Source organism: Rissa tridactyla, unplaced genomic scaffold (genome assembly GCF_028500815.1).
Source record: "Rissa tridactyla isolate bRisTri1 unplaced genomic scaffold, bRisTri1.patW.cur.20221130 scaffold_674, whole genome shotgun sequence".
Taxonomy (NCBI): Eukaryota; Metazoa; Chordata; class Aves; order Charadriiformes; family Laridae; genus Rissa; species Rissa tridactyla.
Window position 1 is genome coordinate 1 of NW_026529886.1, and position 19,411 is coordinate 19,411.

The window sequence follows — 19,411 nt, forward strand, 5'->3', positions numbered from 1 at the left end:
GTGACACGCCTCGCACACCCGTGGCATGTCCCGGGTGACACGTTTGCACGCCGCAGGTGGCACCCGTGTCACCCCGCACACGCGCCCGGCCCGCTGGGACACACGGGCTGGTGACACGTGTGCTCCGTGCGACACGCTGGCACACGGGTGGCAGAGCCCGGGGACACACCGGGGACACCCCAAAGCCCCCCTGGGCACCCCCTGCCCCCCCCCCCTTTGTGCGTGTCCCCCCCCCGTGTCCCCTGTCCCCCAAGGGCCCTTGTGTCCCCCCATGTCCCACCCGTGCCACATCCCCGCGTCCCCCCGTGTCCCCCCCACGTCCCTGTCCCCTGTCCCCTCCCAAGACCCCGTGTCCCCCCATGTCCCTCATGTCCCCCATATTCCCCGTGTCCCTCATCTCCCCCGTGTCCCCTGTGTCCCCCATGTCCCCCCACGACCCTCGTGTCCCCCCGTGTCACGCCCCCCCCCCCGCCCATGTACCCATGTCCCCACGTCCCCCATATTCCCCATGTCCCGTGTCCCCCCATGTCCCCCCATCTCCTGTGTCCCCCATGTCCCCCCCCATGTCCCACGTCCCCCGTGTCCCCCATCTCCCGTGTCCCCCATGTCCCCCCCCATGTCCCCCCATCTCCCGTGTCCCCCATGTCCCCCCCCATGTCCCACGTCCCCCGTGTCCCCCATCTCCCGTGTCCCCCATGTCCCCCATGTCCCATGTCCCACGTCCCCCGTGTCCCCCATCGCCCGTGTCCCCCATGTCCCCCCCCATGTCCCCCCATCTCCCGTGTCCCCCATGTTCCCCCCCATGTCCCACGTCCCCCGTGTCCCCCCGTGTCACGCCCCCCCCCCCCCCCGCCGCGCTCCCCCCCGCCCCATCGGCGGCAGCGGGACCCCCCAGGACCCCCCCGTGGGGTGACCCGCGTGTGCGGGGGGGTGCAGGGGGCAGCAGAGCGGCCCCACCCCCGCACCCATGGGTGCTGCCACGTGCGCTGCCCCCCCCCGCCCCCCCCCCCTCCCCGCTCAGCGGCTTTGGGCCGCAAATCCCCCGGGTCGGGCGGGGGGGGGCCCGGGGGGCGGCACCGCCATGGGGCTGGGCTGGCCGGGACCCCGGCCCCACCGCCGTGGGGGGCTCCCCATGGCCGCCCCCGCCTGCTGCCCCCCCTGCTGCCCCCTTGCCTGCCCCCCCCCCTGCTGCCCCCCCGCCTGCTGCCCCCCCTGCTGCCCCCTTGCCTGCCCCCCCCCTTGCTGCCCCCCCGCCTGCTGCCCCCTCTGCTGCCCCGTTGCCTGTCGCCCCCAGTGTCACCCCCCCCTGCTGCCCCCCCCCCTGCTGTCACCGCCCTTCGTGTCCCCCCCCAGGCTGCCCCCAGTGCCACCCCCCGCCCTGTCACCCCCAGTGTCACCCCCCCTGCTGCCCCCCCCCCTGCTGCTGCCCCCCACCCTGTCACCTTCAATGGCACCCCCCGCCCTGCTGCTCCCCTCCCCCGCCCTGCTGTGCCCCCCCCCGCTGCTGCCGCCCCCGCCGCCCCCGCCTGAGCATCAAGTGAAGGGGGGGCCCGGCCGCCCCAACCCCCCCGAGGACCCCCCGGGGACCCCCCGGGCCGGCACCAGCGGTGAGTATGGGGGGGCCCCCCCCCCCCCCCCCCGCAAGGTGGGGAAACTGAGGCACGGGCGGGGCTGACCTCCCTCTCCCCCCCCCTCCCCCGGGCTGTGTGAGGCTGGGAGGGCGTTTGCACGGGGGGGGGGCAGTTGCAAAGGGGGGGACAATTGCATGGTGGGGTAATTGCCCAAGGGCGGGGGCAATTGCTTGGGGGGGGGCATTTGCACGGTGGGGGGGGGCATTTACACCACGCCCGGGGTATTGGGGGGGGGAGGGGTCGGCACAGGAACTGGGGGGCGTTGTACAACCGCAGGGGGGGCATTTGCAGCGGGGGGGGGCTCCAATGGCTCGGGGGGGGGGGTCACAGCGCAGGATCGGCCCCACGTGCCCCTGTGACCCCCCCCACTAATCCCCTACGAGCCCTGGGCTGTGGGGGGAGACATGGGGCGGGGGGGGGGGTGTATGGGGCAGGGCTGTGGGGGCGGCACAGGGGGGATCTATGTGGCGGGGGGGGGATCTATGGGGCAGGGACGCCCCCGTCCCCGCCCGAGGCGCCGTGCGCATGCGCAGCTCGACCCCCCGCCCGGGACGAGGACTACAACTCCCGGCGTACCCCGCGCGGGGCCGGCGCCGCGCGCTGATTGGCTGCGGGGGCGGTTTGAACGGGGCGCGCGGCGCGGCCTGCACCCAACGGCGGTGGCGGCGGCGGCGGAGCGGGGTGAGGCCGCGGGGGGGCCCCGGGCCCGGGGTGGGGGGACCCGAAGCGGGGCTGAGGGGGGCCCGCCGGGCTCTGGGGGTGCCTGGAGCGGGGCTGAGGGGGTGTGAGACCTCGGGGGGGGGGGGGGCCGGGAGAGGGGCCGCCGGGGGGGTGGAACTAGGCCGCAACGGGGCCGTGAAGGGCCGGGGAGTGGGGTTGTGGGGTGTGAGCCCTTGGGGCGGGGGGAGAAGGGCTGTGGGCCTTAGGGGGGCTGGAGAGTGGAGTTGGGGGGGTGTAAGCCCTTGGGGGGGCCGGAGAGTGGGGGTGGGGTGGGGTGGGGAGACTTGCAGGCCGCGGGCCTGGGGGAAACCAGACCGCAATGGGGCCGTGAAAGGCTGGGGAGTGGGGCTGGAGGGGGCTGTGAGCCTCAAGGTGGGGCAAGAATTGGGGCTGGGGGGGGAGAGCCCTCGGGGGAGGCCGGGAGAAGGGCTGGGGTGGGGTGGGGGGGCCGCAAGCCCCGGGGAGGAAAACTTGAGGGGGCAAGACCAGGCCCCAAGGGGGCTGTGAGCCCTCCAGGGCAACGGCGAGTGGGGCTGGGGGGGCTGTATGCCTTAGGGGGGGGCGGAGAGTGGGGATGGGGGAGTTGTGAGCCCTAGAGGAGGGCAAGGAGTGGGGCTGGGGGGGCTGCCTTCACCCAAGTGGCTGTTGAGTGGGCCTTGGGGGGGGTTGTGAACCCTAGAGGTCCAAAGAAGGGGGCTGGAGGGGCCTGCTGTCCCTCAATGGGGGGCAGGGAGTGGGGCTGGGGGGGGGCTGCCATCCCCCGAAGGGCCAGGGATTGGGACTGGGGGCTCTGGAGGGTGGGGCTGGGGGCTCCCAGAGGCTGGAGAAGAGGGGGCTGGGAGCATTGAGGGGGGCCTGAGCGTTGCCTGCAAGCATTGGTGGAGGGGGGGGAGCTGTGGGGGTCTCACACCTTTCCCTGCCTGCCCCAGTCACCAGCCTGGTGTCGCGTATGAAGCCCCCCAGAGGAGCTGATCCTGCCGCCCCGATGGAGGGTGGGGAGGGCATCACCGAGCTGCTCACTGAGCTACGGGTGAGCCGGGGACCGGGGGGGCTCCGCTGCCGGCCCCACAGAGGGGGGACGACCCTCCCCTAGGGTGGGTGCCAGGTGTCTGACACCCTCCCCTCCTTAGGAATGCCTCTGCTGCTCCCCGGGAGACGCCTCCAGCACCAGCCAGGCCTCCCGGCTGCAGCGGCGCCGGGTCTGCGACAGGGTGCTGCGGGTCTGCGTGGAGCGCATGGCCCAGCCCGGGGGCTCCCCGGCACATGCCACCAGCCTGGTGGCCCTGGCCGAGGAAGCGTGCCAGGGCTACCTGTCCACTGTGCCACAACCAGCTCCCCTCTACTTGGAGAAGATCTTGTACCATCTGCTGAGGAACGCGGCCATGCGGGGGAGCGGCGAAGCCTGCTGGAGGGTGGCCAATCTCCTCCATGCCCGGCTACTGACTTACCGCCCCGGCCAGGTGCCCTCCAAGGACTTCACGGCCATCGCCTACAGCAGCTTCAGCGTCCTCTGGAAAGGGGCAGACGCCCTGGCCGAGCCTGAGCGGCCGCAGGAGGAGGGGAGAGGCGTCCTCTTGGTCCGTCTGCGAGCCCTGCGCTTCCTGCTGCTGCTGGAGGAGGACGGGGCAGCCTTGACGCTGCTGCAGCCCCCCTTCTTCACCTCCCAGACGGCGCAGCAGGCGGCTGCCGCCGCTGCCTTGTATGAAGCCCAGCAGACGTCATCCTCATCTTTCCTGGGCCGACAGCTCGGGGACTGTTTGCTCGCGGCGCTGCGAAAGGAGGTGACGGAGCCGCCCAGCCTCCAGCAATCCCTCTGCTTCTTTGAGCTCACCCTGGAGCAGTGCCGGCATCTCTGCAAGAGCGGAGAGTACAGGGAGGCTGAGGAGGCAGTGAAGGGTGCGAGGGGATTTCTGGGGACCGCAGGCGGCTCTGCAAAATCTTTCCATGACCCCCTGTCCCTCCTGGAGGCTGGGGTCCAGCTGAGCCAGGTGCTGGCCAAGAGCACTGGCCCTGCGGGGCCACCCTTCTCCCAGGCGGCGGCGGCTCTCAGAGCGGTGATGGAGGCCTCAGAGCTGTTCCTCAGGGTGCTGGCCGAGAGCTGCCAGTTCCTCATCTCCTCCCTTGGTGAGTACGTGAAGAGGAGCAAGCAGCAGCCCTTCGGCCGGGAGGACGTACTCAGCCTCTGCGCCTTCACCGAGGGGCACTACCGTGTCCTGCACCGACTGCTGCGGAGGGTAAGAGTGGGGCTGGGCGCGGGGCGACCTCGTACTGTGGCCTGTCAGAGCCTCTCAGCAGCTGGAGGATTCCTAACCCTGCTCCGGGCTGGATGCTCCCCTTAATCTATCAGCAGAGTGTCCCTCTCTGCCGTCCCCGTCCTGAGCAGCAGCACACGGTGCTGCCCGGGCCCCACAAACGCCACTTTTCTCCCTCCTTCCCCTCTGCAGGTTCCTCCTGATGGTGTCAAACAAAAGCTCATGGTGAAGCAGCTGCTCTACCACAGCCTCCAGCTCTTTGCCAGCGTGGCCTACGACGCCTTCCAGTGCTCCCAGGTACCAGTGGTGGAAGGGACGGTCACCCGCCCTGGGGGTGGGTGAGACCCTCGAGGTTCTGGGTGGCTTCTCCCTTCAGAGGTGGCACGTTGGGGTTGGAAGGGGCTGCCCGAGCCACCCCGGAGGGTGTCCTAGGGGTGCCCGGCAGCCTCTTGCCAGCCACCCTCTTCCTCTGCCCGCAGCTGTCGCAAACATCGGACTGGCTGGGACTGGAGCAGCTGACGGTGGGCTGCAGGAGGAGCGTGGCCTGGATGCTGGAGGCGTTGGAGGGGCTCCCCGAGAGCGAGCGAGCCAAGTACCTCGATGTCACTGGTCAGTGCCACGGCGGGTGGCACTAAACCTGGCTCCACAGCCCCGGCTCGGGCTGAATACGGTCACGGAGCTCACTGTCTGTGTCCCCGGGGAGCAACCGGGGGGTCGCTGTCGCAAAGTGTGCGGACGGTGGGGCCGGGGCAGAGGGTGACGGTCCCTGGCAGGACAAGGAGGCGGGCGGTTCTGTCTCTATCGCATCTCTAATATTTGGGTTTTGCTCATGGCAGCGTCATGCACGTTCAAGCTGGGCTACATCTTCTACAACCAGAACCTTCACGAGGAGGCCAGCGCCGTCTGCGAGCTCTTCTGCGCGAGGCTGCAGGCGGCAGATGCCTACGCGTGTCCCGAGATCCCCCCGGAGCGGGTGAGCGCTCCTCTGACGCTTCTGGCAGAAACGGGGCTGAACCCAACTCTCTGATCCCGGTGCCGGGCAGGAAAAGGAGAGGATGGGACCAGCTGTTGCTCCCCAATTCCCTGCTCCGAGGTCTTCCCTTCACCCGGGCGGGGAAGGGGGCTGCGGGAGGGGACATGGGAGGCAGGGGTTTCGGTCCTGCAGGGCGATGAAGCCGGTTCTCTGTGCTCTCCCTGCAGCTGCACAAATGCTTCAGGCTGCAGGTGGAAAACTACCGCAAGCTGGGGCGGGTGGAGAGAGCCCTGGAGTGCGTGGTGCAGTGGCTGGTCGCGCTGCGGGGCCGCGTCGGGGAGCTGCTGGCAGAGCCCGTCTCCCTCTGGGTCAGAGTCAAAACAGACGCTGCCAAACAGGGGAACGAGGAGTCACGGCTATGGTGAGACCTGGAAGGTTGCCCAGTGCGTGGGGGGTGGATGCTTCTTTTTTTTTTTTTTTTTTTTTTTTTTTTTTTGAGAGCTGCGGTTCCCAAGCTGGTAAAATGATGATGTTTCTCCCTGCGAGATGTTCCCGGCCCCACAACCCCCCTGCTACAGCTCCCCTTTCCCCCCCAGGACGTTGAAGGAAGGTTTGGAGGGGCACAACCTGGACACGGAGACCTTGGTGACCATCCTCTTTGCGGAGTTAAAGGCCTACAAGACCGTCCGAGCTGACACAGGGCAGGAACGCTACAACGTCCTCTGCGACCTGCTGGAAATCTGCTCGGAGGAGAGCGGCCGCCTGCACGAACGAGCCATCGGCTTGACGGAGCTGGCCCAGGTCTTGTGCTACCGCAGCTACGCCCAGCAGACGGAGTGGTGGGTGGATGCCGGCACATCGTGATCACCTCCCTGTGTCCCTGAAAGTCCCCGGGAAGCATTTGAGGGCCCTTGGGGCAGCAGGGGGGAGTTTTAAGAATCTGGAGTGTTATTGCTTCGTTTGGGGTCCTGGGGTGTATCTGTCCCTCCTCTTAAAATGGCCTGGGGGTTTTGGGGGCAGAAGGCTGTTTCTAATCCCTCTCTCTGGCAGCTCCTCCCTGGACTCGGTCCACGAAGCCTTGAGGCTGCTGGAGTTGGTGCCCAGGAGCGCCCAGAACCGGGACCGGCTCCTCGACGACCGGGCGCAGGCTCTGCTCTGGCTCTACATCTGCACCCTGGAGTCCAAGCTGGAGAAGGTGTGGGGAGGGCGGTATGGGGGAGGGGGCTGTGGGGTGCCAAAACAGGTCCCGATCTGGAAACACGGGGCTCCGCGCACGTGTGTGGTGCCCTCGGCCTTGCCGTCAACGCTCAGCGCTGCACCGCAGCCACCAAAAGCTACACGGACCCCACTGGCAACCCTGTGGTGTCCCTTAACGTGCGTCGTTAAAGCGTTAACAGCCTTCTCCCCGCCGCTGCAGAGCATCGAGAGGGACCAGAGAGCCAAAGCTCAGGGGGTGAAAAACCTGGATGACTTTGAGCCCAACGACCTCAACTACGAAGGCAGGCTGCTGGAGGACAGGTTCCTGTATGACGGCATCGCCTTCAACCTGGCAACAGAGACCGGTGAGGACCGTGGCAGGCTTAGGCTCTTTGAGGAGGCTCTGCAGGAGCTCTGGGTGTTGTGTTGGGGTGTCTCAGACCCGGGGTGTCCCTTCAGCTGTCTCCAAAAGCCTGGATGATGCCTTCATGCTGTGGAAGCAGCTCCTGGAGACACCGGGCGTCCCAGCCGTGCGCAGCCCTGAGCAGACCGTGGCCTCCCTGCACCTCCTGGCAGCGCTCTACAAGCTGATGGTCAAGGTAACGCAGCTGGGGGGGCGGCTGGGGGGGCGGCAGCCTCCCCGGGTGCACAGAGTCCCTCTGAGGGGGGTGTCTGAGTGTATCCTCGGGGGTTTTCCTTGCCCCCCAGCCCTTGCAGGCCATGGAGAGCTACCTGCTGGTCAGAGCCCTGTGCAGCGCGCTCGGGGACAGCCTGGGCACGGCCGGTGCCCTCTGCCAGGTCACCAAGCTGCTCTTCCAGCTGGAATGTCCCAGTTACGCCCAGGTAAGGGAGGGAAGGGGCCATGGGGCAAGCTCGGACCATCCCCGAGGCTGCAGCCCTCATGCCGGCGTCTGTGTTTCCAGCTTTTCCTGGAGGAGACGGAGTCCTGCCTGCAGAAAGCCGACAGCAGCAACGATTCCTACCTTCTGCTGCAGCAAACCTGCCTCCTGCTCCGCAGCCAGCTCTGCTGCGTCAACCGCCGGGTAAGGCCCCAAAAAACCCTTTTCTGCCTCAGAAGTAGTGTCAGAAGGTAAGAGGAGCCTGCAGCAGCTCTGGCTGTCACAGTACCTCTCGCTGGGGACCTTGGGCACGGGGACAGAACGTTTTTCTGCCCCTGCAGATTGAGGAGGGTCTCGCCCTGTTGCTGGGGGTGCTCCAGAACCCGGCTCTGCAAAAAATCACCAAGGTCTGGTACCTTCTGCGAGCCCACGTTCTTCGGTTGGCGGCCGTCTACCTGAGCCTCCCCCCTGCCTGCCTCTCACTGGAGCTCCGGCAGCGGATTTTCGGACAAGGTGAGTTGTCGAGGCGGGGTTTAAAACCCTCCCAGTTTGAGCAGGCTGACAGGGGTTGTGGGCAAAGCTCTGTGCAAATATTTCACCTCTGGGTTTCTCCGAACCAGCCCGTTTTTGGGGTGAGGAGAGGGAACGTTGGGGAATGGCTCTGTGCCGGGGCTGGGGAGGGTCTCGGTCGGTGCCGATACCCACGGCTGCCCTCCCACAGGGTGGAAAACGCCCGAGACGGCTCTCGCCGAAGCCCACAAGCTCTTCCGCGGCGTCATCCTCCTGCTGATGGGCGGCAACGTGCTGGGCTGTCAGACAACCGCCTCCGACGCCCAGTTTGTGGATTATGGTGAGCCGCTTCCTCGCGCGGACCGAAACCCAACCACTCCTCCGGAAAGAGTCAGGCTCCTCGCCTGCCTCTCTGGGAGGAGCAGCTCCGCTCACCTCCCCGTCCCGCCTTGTAGGGGACAACGTGCTGCTGAAGTGGCACGTGCTGGGTGACATGCTGGCCTGCTCGGAGCACCTGGTGGCCCTCCTCAGCAGGCTGGAGGTGGTGTGTAAAGCCAAAGCCTTCTGCTTGGAGGCCGTCAAGCTGGCCATGAAACTGCAAGCCATCCGGTGGTGAGTTGACCATGGAGGGAGGGGGAAAAACAGCCTGGCCTTGCTCTTGGGTGGTGCTTGGGTCCCCTGCGGCTGCGGGGGACGCTGGCATCTGTGTCCCTTGGTGGGGGGCTGGCCCTGGAGGGAGGGTTTGGTCTCTTCTTGGCTCGCTCTGGACCAAGAGCTGCTCTGGGGGGTGTGTTATCCCATGAATTCGGCTCGTTGGCTCAGACGCGAGGCCGTTCCTCGCTGCCTCCCTCCCACACGGCCCCGGGGATGGAGCGGTGGGTGTTGGGGGGGGGCTCTGAGGGCTGGTTTTTCCCCCCCGCCCCCTCCTAGGTGTGCTTCCTTCCTGGTGCTGAAGGCCCAGCTGGAGCTGCAGCAGAGCGAGCTGGAGCTGAGCCACTTCGACCTCCAGCAGGCTCTGTTCCTCCTGGAGTCCGACACAGGTGAGTCCCCGCTCCGGGGTCGGAGGAGGGGAATGGGACGGGGGCTGAGGTGAGCCCCGAGTCCGGGCAGTGCCGGAGGTGCCCCTTTTGCGCCTGCTTTCGGGCTGGGGTGAAAGATCTGTCTCGCGCAGACGCTGCCAGGGCAGCCAATCCCCATCACCCAGGAGGGTGCAGAGATGGGGGGTGACTCTCAGCCAGGTTTTGACTCATTGAGCGACTCTTCCATCCCATAAAGACGCAATTGGGAGAGCTGGAGTGTTGGGTCCAGCTTCCCGCACCCCTCCTGGGGCTGGCTCAGTGGGAGCTGGGGAGGGTTGCGCAGGGAGGATGCTGGAACAACCCTCCCCTCTGCCCGCAGAGTTTAAAACCAGCAAGAAGCAGAAGAGCCAGAGAAAAATTCTGCCCAGGAAAGGCAAACTGGAGGACAAGAAGCCCCGGGACCCTGTCTCTGAGCCCCCCAGGGAAGAGGACAGTTTCCTGAAAGGCCCCGAGCTGGAGTTTGTGCCCACAGCGAGCGGGGTGGAGAAGGCGGATGCTCTCATGGCCTCACCGGAGCTGAAGGTCCCGAAGAGGAAGAGACTGGCCTTCCTCGCCCACCCAGTGACCTGCCCCTGCTGCCTCTGCTCCGACCTGGCCCTCTCGGCGCTCTGCCTGCGCTGGCTCCTCTCCTGCGCCCGGAGCGAGCTGGCAGCGGGCAGCGCGGCCGAGGGGCTGGCTCTCATCCACGCCGTGCTGCCGCGCTGCGCCGCCGTGGCCGCCCGCTTCGCCACCCTGCTGCGGGACAAGCTGCGGGGCAGCTCCGTCGGCCGGGACCTGCCCGCCCTGGAGCTGCTGCACGATCTGGTGGCCGCCGGCTACGCCGCGTTGGCCCTTCAGAGCCTGGCCAGCCCCCAGCTGGCGGAGGAGCTGCAGGAGGAGCTGGAGACGGGGTTGACCTTCCTGGCGTCTTGCAGACCCCACTTGCCCAACCTGGAGGTCTCCAGGGCCAGCCTGCTGCTCACCAAAGCCATGGCTACTATTTGCTGCCTGGCCTCTAAGCACGGGGACTCCGTGGATGGTGTCTTTGCCAGTTCTTGGACCTTGCAGTTGCCCGTGCTGCCTCCGGCAGAGCCCAAAGAGGCGACTGTGCCCCAAACCCTCAAATCGGACAAGGCTCAACCCCAAAAGCGCAAAACCAAGCCCACGTTGGCCCCCGCCGTGCCCAAGCCCAGAGTGAAGAAGAACCAGAGAGCGAAGCCACTGTCTGTCCCCAACGCCGATGACATCTTTGCGCTGGGTGACTCGGACAGCGAGGTGCCCCCCATCGTCATCCGGCCGGCCACGGTGCCCTGCACGCCCTGCCAGAAATCCCGTCCCCCCGCCAGGGCGCACGCAGCCCCTGCTTCCAGGACTCCCTTCACCATCTTCAGTGAGTCCTCCCCACCAGCCAGCAAGTCCCGGCTCCTGCGAGCCCCCAAAGCCTCGGGGAGAGTCAAATCTCGCCTAAAAGTGAGTGGGGAGGGGGGTGAGGGGCCACCCAACGCGCCCGGCACAGCCCTGACACCCCCTTGTCCCTTCTCTTTAGGTGATGTTCAGCGATGACAGCGACGTGGAGGGTCTTGAAGCGGGGCTGACCCCCACTGCCGCCACCACCACCCGCAAGCCATCCCGTGCCCCAAAAGCTCTGTCCCCCAGATCTATGGGGTGCGGCGGTGCCCAGCCCCGGAGAGGGCGGCCGGGCACCCGCCGAGCCGGGGCTACGGAGGAGAAAAGGGAGCGGGCGACCCGCAGGGCTCCCGGCAAGAGAGCCGAGGAGGAACGGGAGTTTCTGAGGGCCATCGAGGAAGAGGAGAAAGAGAAGGTGGAGGAAGAGCTTGATCTCAGCTTCAAGGTCTTGCGGGCCTCTGAGGAAGAGGAGGGAGCCCCAGGTGAGCTGGGCTACTCCAGGGATTGATGGAGGTGGCGGGGGGGTGTCTTACCTTCACGCACCCCAAAGCGGTTGCATCGGGCTGTCCCCACCGTTGCCACCGCTCCGGTGACCAGGCACCTCTGTCCGTCCCCGCAGGCAGGACACGGTGTCCCCGGTGCAGGCAGGAGGAGCAGGAGGACATCGGGGATGGCCCAGCAGCGCGGTGGTGGCCCGACAGTGGGGACCCCCTGCCCGCGGAGGGGACCCTCTCCTCCCCCCGGCCCGCGGCTGGCGGTGAGCACCCGGCACGGTGGGGGCGGAAAGCTAAAGCTGAGGCTGTCCGTGAAGCGGGTGGCACCTCTGCCATAAAACATATTTAAATAACGTATAAGCAACACAAAAACGTATTTAAAATGGGTAAAAAAAAAAAACCCTCTACGGGCAGAGGGGAAACCCGCGGAGGAGGAGGAGGAGGGGCTGCTCCCTGGCGCCAGGGAAAGGAGTTTTAATTTTTGTCTCGTGTTTCGTAGAAGGGTTTGGGTCAAAGGGACCTTTAAAGCCCATTTAGTCCAAGGCCCTGCCGTGGCCAGGGACGTTCTCACCCACATCGGGTTGCTCGGAGCCCCGTCCAGCCCGGCCTGGGGTGTTTCCAGGGACGGGGCTTAACTTTCCGCCGGCTGGATACGACCCAAATCTATTTTAATTGGTAACGAGTTTGTTTTCCCCCAAACTGGGTTTGTTCTGGCTGGTGGGCGACCTCCTTGTCTTTATCTCCACCCACAGGGGGTTGGTTTTTTGGTCCTATTTCCTCCTCCTTTCCTGGGTGAGCGGCTGGGTGGGCGTCAGGCTGTTGGCCAAGGGTGACGTGAGGCTGCTCCGTGCCTGGGGGTGCTGGTTTTGGACTGGGAGCTGGTGGTTGTACCGGGGACGCCACGTCCCTCCCCTCGCCGCGTTGCCCCGAGGGCTCCCTGCCTGATCCTGCCCCGGGCTTTTGCTGCTTTGTCCCTTCCAGGCGTCCCCTCGCTGGACGCCGTCCTCGAGCTCCTGAAAGAGGCTTTCAACCTCGTCAGCCACTGCCCTCCTGGGGCGCTCTACAGCCAGCTCTGCCGCCTCCTGGCCCTGGGCCTGGGCAACCAGGACCCCCTTTCCACTGCCTACCTGCTCTCCGAGTCCGTCTCCGTCACCACCCGCCACCAGCTGCTCAGCGTCATCCACAGGAAGATCCAGTGAGTCCCTCGGCGTCCCCTCCCAGCGCGCGACGGAGAAGGGGCTCGCCCAGCGCCACCGTAGCCCCATCAAAGGTGATCCTTTTGGGGTGATAATTCTCCTTTCCCTCCGCAGCAAAGAGAAGAAGGCGGCGGGGGACGTGGCGGAGCAGCTCCGGGGGCTCTCCCTGCAGGAGGGGAGCTCTGCCCAGCGCAGCCACCACCTCGCCGAGCTCCAGAGACTCTTCGCGTTCAGCGCGGCGGGGCTGGGGTGCGGGGAGCGGGACGCCTTCCGCGCCCAGCTGCAGCAGATCCCCGCCGGTAAGAATCACACAATCACCGAATGGGTCGGGGTTGGAAAGGAGCTCTGGAGGTTGTTGGTCCAACTCGACGGCCGAGCGGATCACCCCAAGCCGGGTGGACACCTGGAGGCATCCAGCTGGGTTGGAATCTCTCCGGAGCGGAGACTCCGCACCCTCTCTGGGCAGCCTGTGCCAGGGCTCCGCTGCCCTCCCAGCAAAGAAGTTTTTCCTCGTGTCGAGATGGATTTTCCCATGTCCCAGCTTGTGCCCGTTGCCCCTTGTCCTGTCCCCGGGCACCACTGAGAAGAGTCTGGCCCCATCCTCTTGCCCCCTGCCCTTTAGTTCTTGCTGAGCGTTGATGAGATCCCCCCTCAGCCTGCGCTTCTCCGGGCGGAACAGCCCCGGGGCTCCCAGCCTTTCCCCAGCACAGAGATGCTCCAGCTCCTCATCATCCTTGTAGCCTCCGCTGGACTCTCTCCAGCACTTCCCCGTCCTTCTGGAACCGGGGAGCCCCAACTGGCCCCGGCGCTCCAGCCGCGGCCTCCCCAGGGCAGAGCAGGGGGGGAGGATGAACCTCCCTCGCGCCCCTGGCCACCCCAGGAGGCCTTCTTGGCCATGAGAGGACACTTGCTGGCCCACGGGCAACTTGTCCCCCAGGACTCGCGGGTCTCTTCCCCCAGCTCAGCCCCCGGCCCGTACTGGTGCGGGGGGTTCTTCCTCCCCGGGCGCAGCACCCTGCTGCATCTCCCGGGGTTCCTCTCCCCCCAGCTCTCTGCCTGGCCGGGTCTCGCTGGGTGGTGGCGCGGCCTTACTGGTGTGTCCCCCGCTCCTCCCAGTGGCGTTTCACCAGCAAAGGTGCCGGGGGGGCCGCTCTGTCCCCTCCCCCGGGGCCCTGATGAAGATATTGGGCCAGACCCAGCACCGATCCCTGGGGAACACCGATAATTTGGAAAGGGGCCACCTCGGGGGTGCCGAGTGACCCGTGGTGGCCTCTGGGCTGTCCTTAAGGTCCGGCTGTGACTTTCAGGGGTGACCGTCTGCGTCCTGACCCTGGCCGGCGTCCAGCCTGGCTCGGCGGGGGACACGCTGCTGCTGACGCGGCTGGAGAAGGACGCGGCTCCCCTCAGCATCCGCATCCCCACCGCCCTCGGCAAGGTGAGGGCAGGGGGTGGGCGAGGAGTGGGCCCCCCCCCGCCCCCCACCCCAGCCTTCGGGGCTTGTGTCATGGCTCTTTTCCTCTTCCAGGTCCCACTGCGTTCGGTGCTGAGCGACTTCGAGGCCATCCTGAAGGAGCAGAAGGAAGCCAACGGCTGCACGGACAAGCAGGACTGGTGGCTGCGCCGCTCCCAGTTGGACCACAGGATGAAGGTTGGGGGCGGGGGGAGCACAGCCGGGAGAGGGTTTGGGGTCTGCACCCCACCGCTGACTCCCTCGTCTCTTGCAGAGCCTCATCGAGACCCTGGAGACGCAGGTGCTGGGCTGCTGGAGGGGGGCCCTGCTCCCCGCTCCCCCCCCAGCCCGCTCTGGACGAGGAAGTCGCCCTCTTGCACCCCCAGCTCGACCGCTGCGGCTGGAGCCACCCCCATCCCGCCCTGCTCAAGGTGCCTGGCTTGGGGCAGGCATTTGGGGAGCCGAGCCCCTTGTTTTGCCACCCCTCACCCCCCCCTTCCTTTCCCCCCCCACCAGGTGCTGCTCAACGCCGCTCCCCTCCTCGCCCCCGAGGACGTGCGAGCCCTGGCCTTCGGCCTCTGCCCCGCGCAGCCCCGCCAGGCTCAGCTCCTCTTGCAGGAGGCAGTGGAAAAGCAGAGATCCTGCCCCGCGCAGCCCGGCGGATCCCTCGTCCTGGTTCTGGATAAAGTGAGACACATTTCCCCCCTCCCCCCCCCCCCCACCCACCCCCCCACCCCTTGCTGCTCCTTCATCGCTTCCCGGCCCTGCTTCCTCCTCTTCATGCCTTCCTCTTCCTCCCAGCACCTGCAGAAGCTGCCCTGGGAGAGCATGGGCTGCCTGAAGGCTGTGCCCGTCACCCGCCTCCCGTCCCTGCGCTTCCTGCTCAGCTACTCCCTGGCACAGGTGGTGAGAGAAGACGGGGGGGACCCTGCCTCCCTCAGCCCCCCTGGGATTTGGGGGCACCCCCCCAAACCCTGGCTCTGGGCTGACCCTCACTCCTTTCCCCCCCCCTCCCTGCTCCCTCCAGCAGCGCGCAGGGTCAGTGCTGAGCCGCGGCGTCAACCCCAGCAGCACCTTCTACGTCCTCAACCCCCACTGCAACCTCCTGGGCACCGAGGAGCGCTTTCGGGGCTGGTTCGAGAGGTGGGTGCGGAGCTCAGGGTGGCTCTGGTGGAGGGGCTGTACCCCCCCCCACCCCTTCTAACCCCCTCTCCCGCAGCGAGCCCGGCTGGAGGGGGGTGACCGGCGCCGTCCCCAGCCCCACGCAGATGCAGGCGGCTCTGCTGGAGCACGATCTCTACATGTGAGTGTCACCGGGGCTCCCTGGGGACACCCCGTGGGGGTGGGGGGGCGGGTATGGGGGCAGCTGGGGCTCACCCTGCTTTGGCTGGGGGGGGGGTGGGGATGGTGGAATGTTTCTCCCTGCAGCTACGCGGGGCACGGAGCGGGCGCCCGTTTTCTGGACGGCCAGACCATCGCCCGGCTGGATTGCCGCGCCGTGGCCCTGCTCTTCGGCTGCAGCAGCGCCGCGCTCGCCGTCCGCGGCAGCCTGGAGGGCTCCGGCATCGTCCTCAAGTACATCATGGCCGGCTGGTGAGCCCCGGGGGGGGGTTTCCCTAGCCTGGGGTGGGGCGGGGGGTGTCCCATACCCATCCCTGGGGTTTTTTTGGGGGTGTGACGCCCCTCCTGCCTTTCAGCCCCTTCGTCCTGGGCAACCTCTGGGACGTGACGGACCGGGACATCGACCGCTACGCGCAGGCGCTGCTGCAGGGCTGGCTGCGGGGGGGCTCGGGGGCCCCCCTCCTCGCCTACGTCGCCCAGGCCCGCCAAGCCCCCCGCCTCAAACACCTCATTGGGGCCGCCCCTGTCGCCTACGGGCTCCCCGTCTGCCTCCAGTGAGGGCTGGGGGGGGGTCCCCGCTCCCCCTGGTGAGGGCTGGGGGGGGGGGGGGGGGTGTCCCTTATTCCCCCAGTGAGGGCTGGGGCTTCCCTATTTGCCTCCAGTGAGGACTGGGGGGGGTCCCTGCTCCCTGCAGCAAGGCTGGGGGATCCCCCTCGTCCCCCCCCAGTGAGGGCTGGGGGGGTCCCTATCTGCCTCCAGGGAGGGCTGGGGGGGGTCCCTGGGGGCTGCAGTGAGGGCTGGGGGGAGCGGTTCTCCAACCCCAGGACACAGAGCAGGGTTGGGAGGGGGGTGCCAGTGTCTGCACCCACTTTTAGTCTGTTTTGGTTTATGCACCTGGTTTTATTTCCCTCTTTTCTGACAATAAAGCTGCTGCCTTTTGACCTAGCCCCCCCCCCCGCCTTGTGTCCCCTGCTCCCCACTTCTCCCCTCTCCCCCCACCTGGGGAAGACTCCCGAGGCTCCTGCCCCCTGCCCTCCTGCTGGAGGTCACCCAGAGCCCCCCCACCCCGGGTTTTGGGGTGGGGGGGGACCCCAGCAGTCCCCGGGGGGGGGGGGGGGGGGGGGGGCCACGCTCCTTGCTGAGGGTGGGTCCCCGTGTCGGTGCTCGGCTGCAGCCTCTGCCCCTGGGGGGGGACCCCTTTCCCTGGGGGGGGACACCTCGGGTGTCTTCCCTTTCCCTGGGGGGGGACACCCCCTTCCCTGGGGGACACCCCCCCACCACCTTTCCCTGGGGGGGACCCCGGGGCGCTGCCGGCCGCCGGCCGCCAGGGGGCGCTGTGGGGGCGGGGGCAGCGAGAGGCCCCCGGGAGGCGCCAGAGCGTCGAGGCGGCCCAAGATGGCGCAGACGGTGAACGTGGGGGAACTGACGCTGCCGCAGCTGGAGCTGCTCAAGGGGCAGCTCGACCAGGTGGGGCCGGGCCGGAGGGGGCCCTGTGGGCTGGGGGGGGATGTGTGGGGCCTGGCAGGGCCGGGGATGTGTATGTGTGGGGCTGGGGGGTTGTTGTGGGGCCTGGTAGGGCTGGGGGGAGGGATGTGTGGGGCCTGGTAGGGCCGGAGGTGTGGATGTGTGGGGCCCTGTGGGGCTGGGGGGAGGGATGTGTGGGGTCTGGCAGGGCCGGGGGGGTGTGGGTGTGTGGGGCCCTGTGGGGCTGGGGGGTTGTTGTGGGGCCTGGTAGGGCTGGGGGGAGTTGTGTGGAGCCTTGTGGGGCTGGGGGGGAATGTGTGGGGCCTGGCAGGGCCAGGGGGGTATGGGTATGTGGATGTGTGGGGCCCTGTGGGGCTGGGGGGAGGGATATGTGGGGTCTGGCAGGGCCGGGGGTGTGTGTGTGTGGATGTGTGGGGCCCTGTGGGGCTGGGGGGGGATGTGTGGGGCTTGGCAGGGCTGGGCGGGGGATGTACTGGGTCAGACTGGGCTGGGGGCAGGGATGTGTGGGGCCTGGCAGGGCCAGGGGGGTATGGGTATGTGGATGTGTGGGGCCCTGTGGGGCTGGGGGGGGATGTGTGGGGCTTGGCAGGGCTGGGCGGGGGATGTACTGGGTCAGACTGGGATGTGTGGGGCCCTGTGGGGCTGGGGGGGGATGTACTGGGTCAGACTGGGCTGGGGGGGGGGCGGGGATGTGTGGGGCCCTGTGGGGCTGGGGGGCCGGGTGTGGACTGGGCTGTGGAGGCTGGAGGGGGGATGTGTGGGGCCAGATTGGACTGGGGGGTGTGTGGGGGGGAGATGTACTGGGCCGGACTGGGTTGGGGGGGGCCAGACTGGGCTGGGACAGGGGGGCTGGACTGGGGTGGAACTGGGGGGGGGGTGGCCCTAGACCAGCCTGTGCCCTGGGGCACAAACTGGGTGCTGGTTTGGGGGGGGGGGGGACACGACACGACAAGGCTGGAGCTGCCCCGGCACTGTGTTCCCGGCCCCCCCCCCCAGGGCTGTGGGGCTGACGGACACCCCCCCCCCTGTGCTGACGGGGTGTCCCCCCCCCCCACCGGCTCCTGACCCCCCCAGGAAGTGGAGTTCCTCTCGTCCTCCATCGCCCAGCTCAAGGTGGTGCAGACCAAGTACGTGGAGGCCCGGGACTGTCTCAGCGTCCTCAGCAAGAGCAACGAGGGTGAGCGGGGAGGGCCCCCCCCCACCCCCCCGGGGGGCCAGTGCCCCCCGCCTTGGCCTTGCCAGCCCTGGGCCCCCCGCTCCCCCTCCCCAGGATGGCTCCTGGCCCACCCAGGGATGAGACATACCCAGCCCTGCCCTGACTCAGCCCCCTCGGGCCCCTTCTCTGGCACCTTGTGCGTGGTAGGGAGGCTGGGGGGGGGCACGGGGGGGGGGGGCTGGGGTGGCCCAGGTGTTCCCCCCCCCCCCCCAAGGTGTCCCTGTCCCCGCGCGCTTCCCTCACCCCCCTCTGCTTGTCTCCTCACAGGGAAGGACCTCCTGGTGCCGCTCACCAGCTCCGTATCCTTTCCTGCTCCCCCCCCTTCCCGGGGCTGCCGGTGCCAAACCAGTGCCCCCAGTAGCCCCCAGTATCCCCCGTCGGTGCCGGGATCCAGACCCACTCCTGGTTCCCTGTTTTCCCTGACTACCCCCCCCCCCCACCAGATGTACGTCCCCGGGAAGCTGTCGGACACGGAGCGGGTCCTGGTGGACGTGGGAACCGGCTACTACGTGGAGAAGGTGAGGGGCACCCGGGGGGGGGCACCACCCGCGGCAGAGGGGGGCGGCTTGGGGCCTTCCCTGGGGGGGGGCAGCACCCCCTGTTTGTGCTACAGAGGGCCCCCCTTCCCCCCTGTCTATCTCCCCTTTTTCCTTCCCCCCCCCTTTTTTTGCCCCTTCCCCTCATTTTCCCCTTTTTTCCCTCGCCCCCCTTTCCCCCCCCTTTCCCCCCCCTTCCCCCCCCTTCCCCCCCCTTTTTTCTCTCCCCCTTTTTTTCCTTCCTTCCCTTTTGCTCTTCCCCCTTCTCCCCCCTTCTCCCCCCTTCTCCCCCCTTCTCCCCCCCTTCTCCCCCCCTTCTCCCCCCCTTCTCCCCCCCTTCTCCCCCCCTTCTCCCCCCTTCTCCCCCCTTCTCCCCCCCTTCTCCCCCCTTTTTTTCACCCTCGACCCCCTCCCTTTTGCCCCCCCGCCCCCGCTTAACCCCCCCTCTCCCTTTTGCCCCCCCCCACCCCCCCCTCAGACAGCAGATGACGCCCGAGACTTTTTCAAACGCAAAATCGACTTCCTGACCAAGCAGATGGAGAAGATCCAGCCGGCGCTGCAGGAGAAACACGCCATGAAGCAGGGTGAGCGCCCGGCCCCCCCCCCTGCCCCCCCCCCCAGCTCTGTGACCCCCCCCCACCATGCTGCGTGTGTCCCGTCCCCGCCCCCCCCGGTGACTCCCCGGCCCCTTCTCTCCCCGCAGCCGTGGTGGAAATGATGAGCCAGAAGATCCAGCAGCTGACGGCCCTGGGCGCCGCGCAAGGTGCCACCACCAAGGCGTAGCCTTCGGCCTCGGGGGCTCCCCCCCTCCTCGCCATCGCCACCGGGACGCGAGGGGACACTGGAGGGCCCCCCACCTCGCTCCCGGTCCAGGTTATCCCCCCCCCCGCCATCCCGTCCGTCCCCGCTGCGCCGTCGCCAGCCCCCCCGTTGTTGTAGGCAGCTCCCGCTGCTGCCGCGCGGAATAAATGTTCCTTCTGGAAGTGGGTGCTTTTGGGATGGGGGGGACGGGGGACAGGCACAGTTTGGGGCGTATCCCGGGAATCCCACTGCTCCCCCCTCCCTCCCTGGGAGCCCCCACGTTCCTCCCCCCATGGGTTTTTTTA

The 19,411-nt window shown here is 67.9% G+C and overlaps 2 protein-coding genes across 2 annotated transcripts; both read left to right on the forward strand.

The window, feature by feature from the left end:
• Nucleotides 1-2,113: 2,113 nt before the first annotated feature.
• ESPL1 (extra spindle pole bodies like 1, separase) lies at nt 2,114-15,650 on the forward strand. Its single transcript, XM_054187715.1, is given in 32 exon segments — nt 2,114-2,312; nt 3,281-3,381; nt 3,482-4,585; nt 4,796-4,900; nt 5,083-5,212; nt 5,440-5,576; nt 5,804-5,997; nt 6,173-6,415; nt 6,627-6,771; nt 6,994-7,138; nt 7,233-7,372; nt 7,482-7,616; nt 7,697-7,816; nt 7,954-8,125; nt 8,334-8,462; nt 8,578-8,734; nt 9,053-9,162; nt 9,521-10,650; nt 10,727-11,069; nt 11,207-11,344; nt 12,063-12,276; nt 12,392-12,576; nt 13,585-13,712; nt 13,803-13,925; nt 14,002-14,064; nt 14,066-14,158; nt 14,244-14,414; nt 14,529-14,633; nt 14,755-14,870; nt 14,947-15,030; nt 15,156-15,320; nt 15,425-15,650. Coding segments are annotated over 32 exon segments (6,726 nt in total). The 3' UTR covers nt 15,627-15,650.
• A 751-nt stretch (nt 15,651-16,401) lies between these two features.
• Nucleotides 16,402-19,288, forward strand: PFDN5 (prefoldin subunit 5). The gene is made up of 6 exons (XM_054187714.1): nt 16,402-16,535; nt 17,628-17,730; nt 18,037-18,068; nt 18,213-18,287; nt 18,784-18,889; nt 19,009-19,288. Exons 1-6 carry the CDS (start codon nt 16,464-16,466, stop codon nt 19,086-19,088), a joined length of 468 nt encoding a protein of 155 aa, XP_054043689.1. The 5' UTR covers nt 16,402-16,463; the 3' UTR covers nt 19,089-19,288.
• Nucleotides 19,289-19,411: the final 123 nt, after the last annotated feature.

What these genes read in the sequence shown, in the direction of transcription:
- PFDN5 (XM_054187714.1), top strand. Translation starts at nt 16,464, where the DNA reads ATGGCGCAGACGGTGAACGTGGGGGAACTGACGCTGCCGCAGCTGGAG. An exon ending in CCGGCTACTACGTGGAGAAG is followed by an intron (nt 18,288 to 18,783) that starts GTGAGGGGCACC and finishes CCCCCCCCTCAG; the next exon opens with ACAGCAGATGACGCCCGAGA. An exon ending in GAAACACGCCATGAAGCAGG is followed by an intron (nt 18,890 to 19,008) that starts GTGAGCGCCCGG and finishes CTCTCCCCGCAG; the next exon opens with CCGTGGTGGAAATGATGAGC.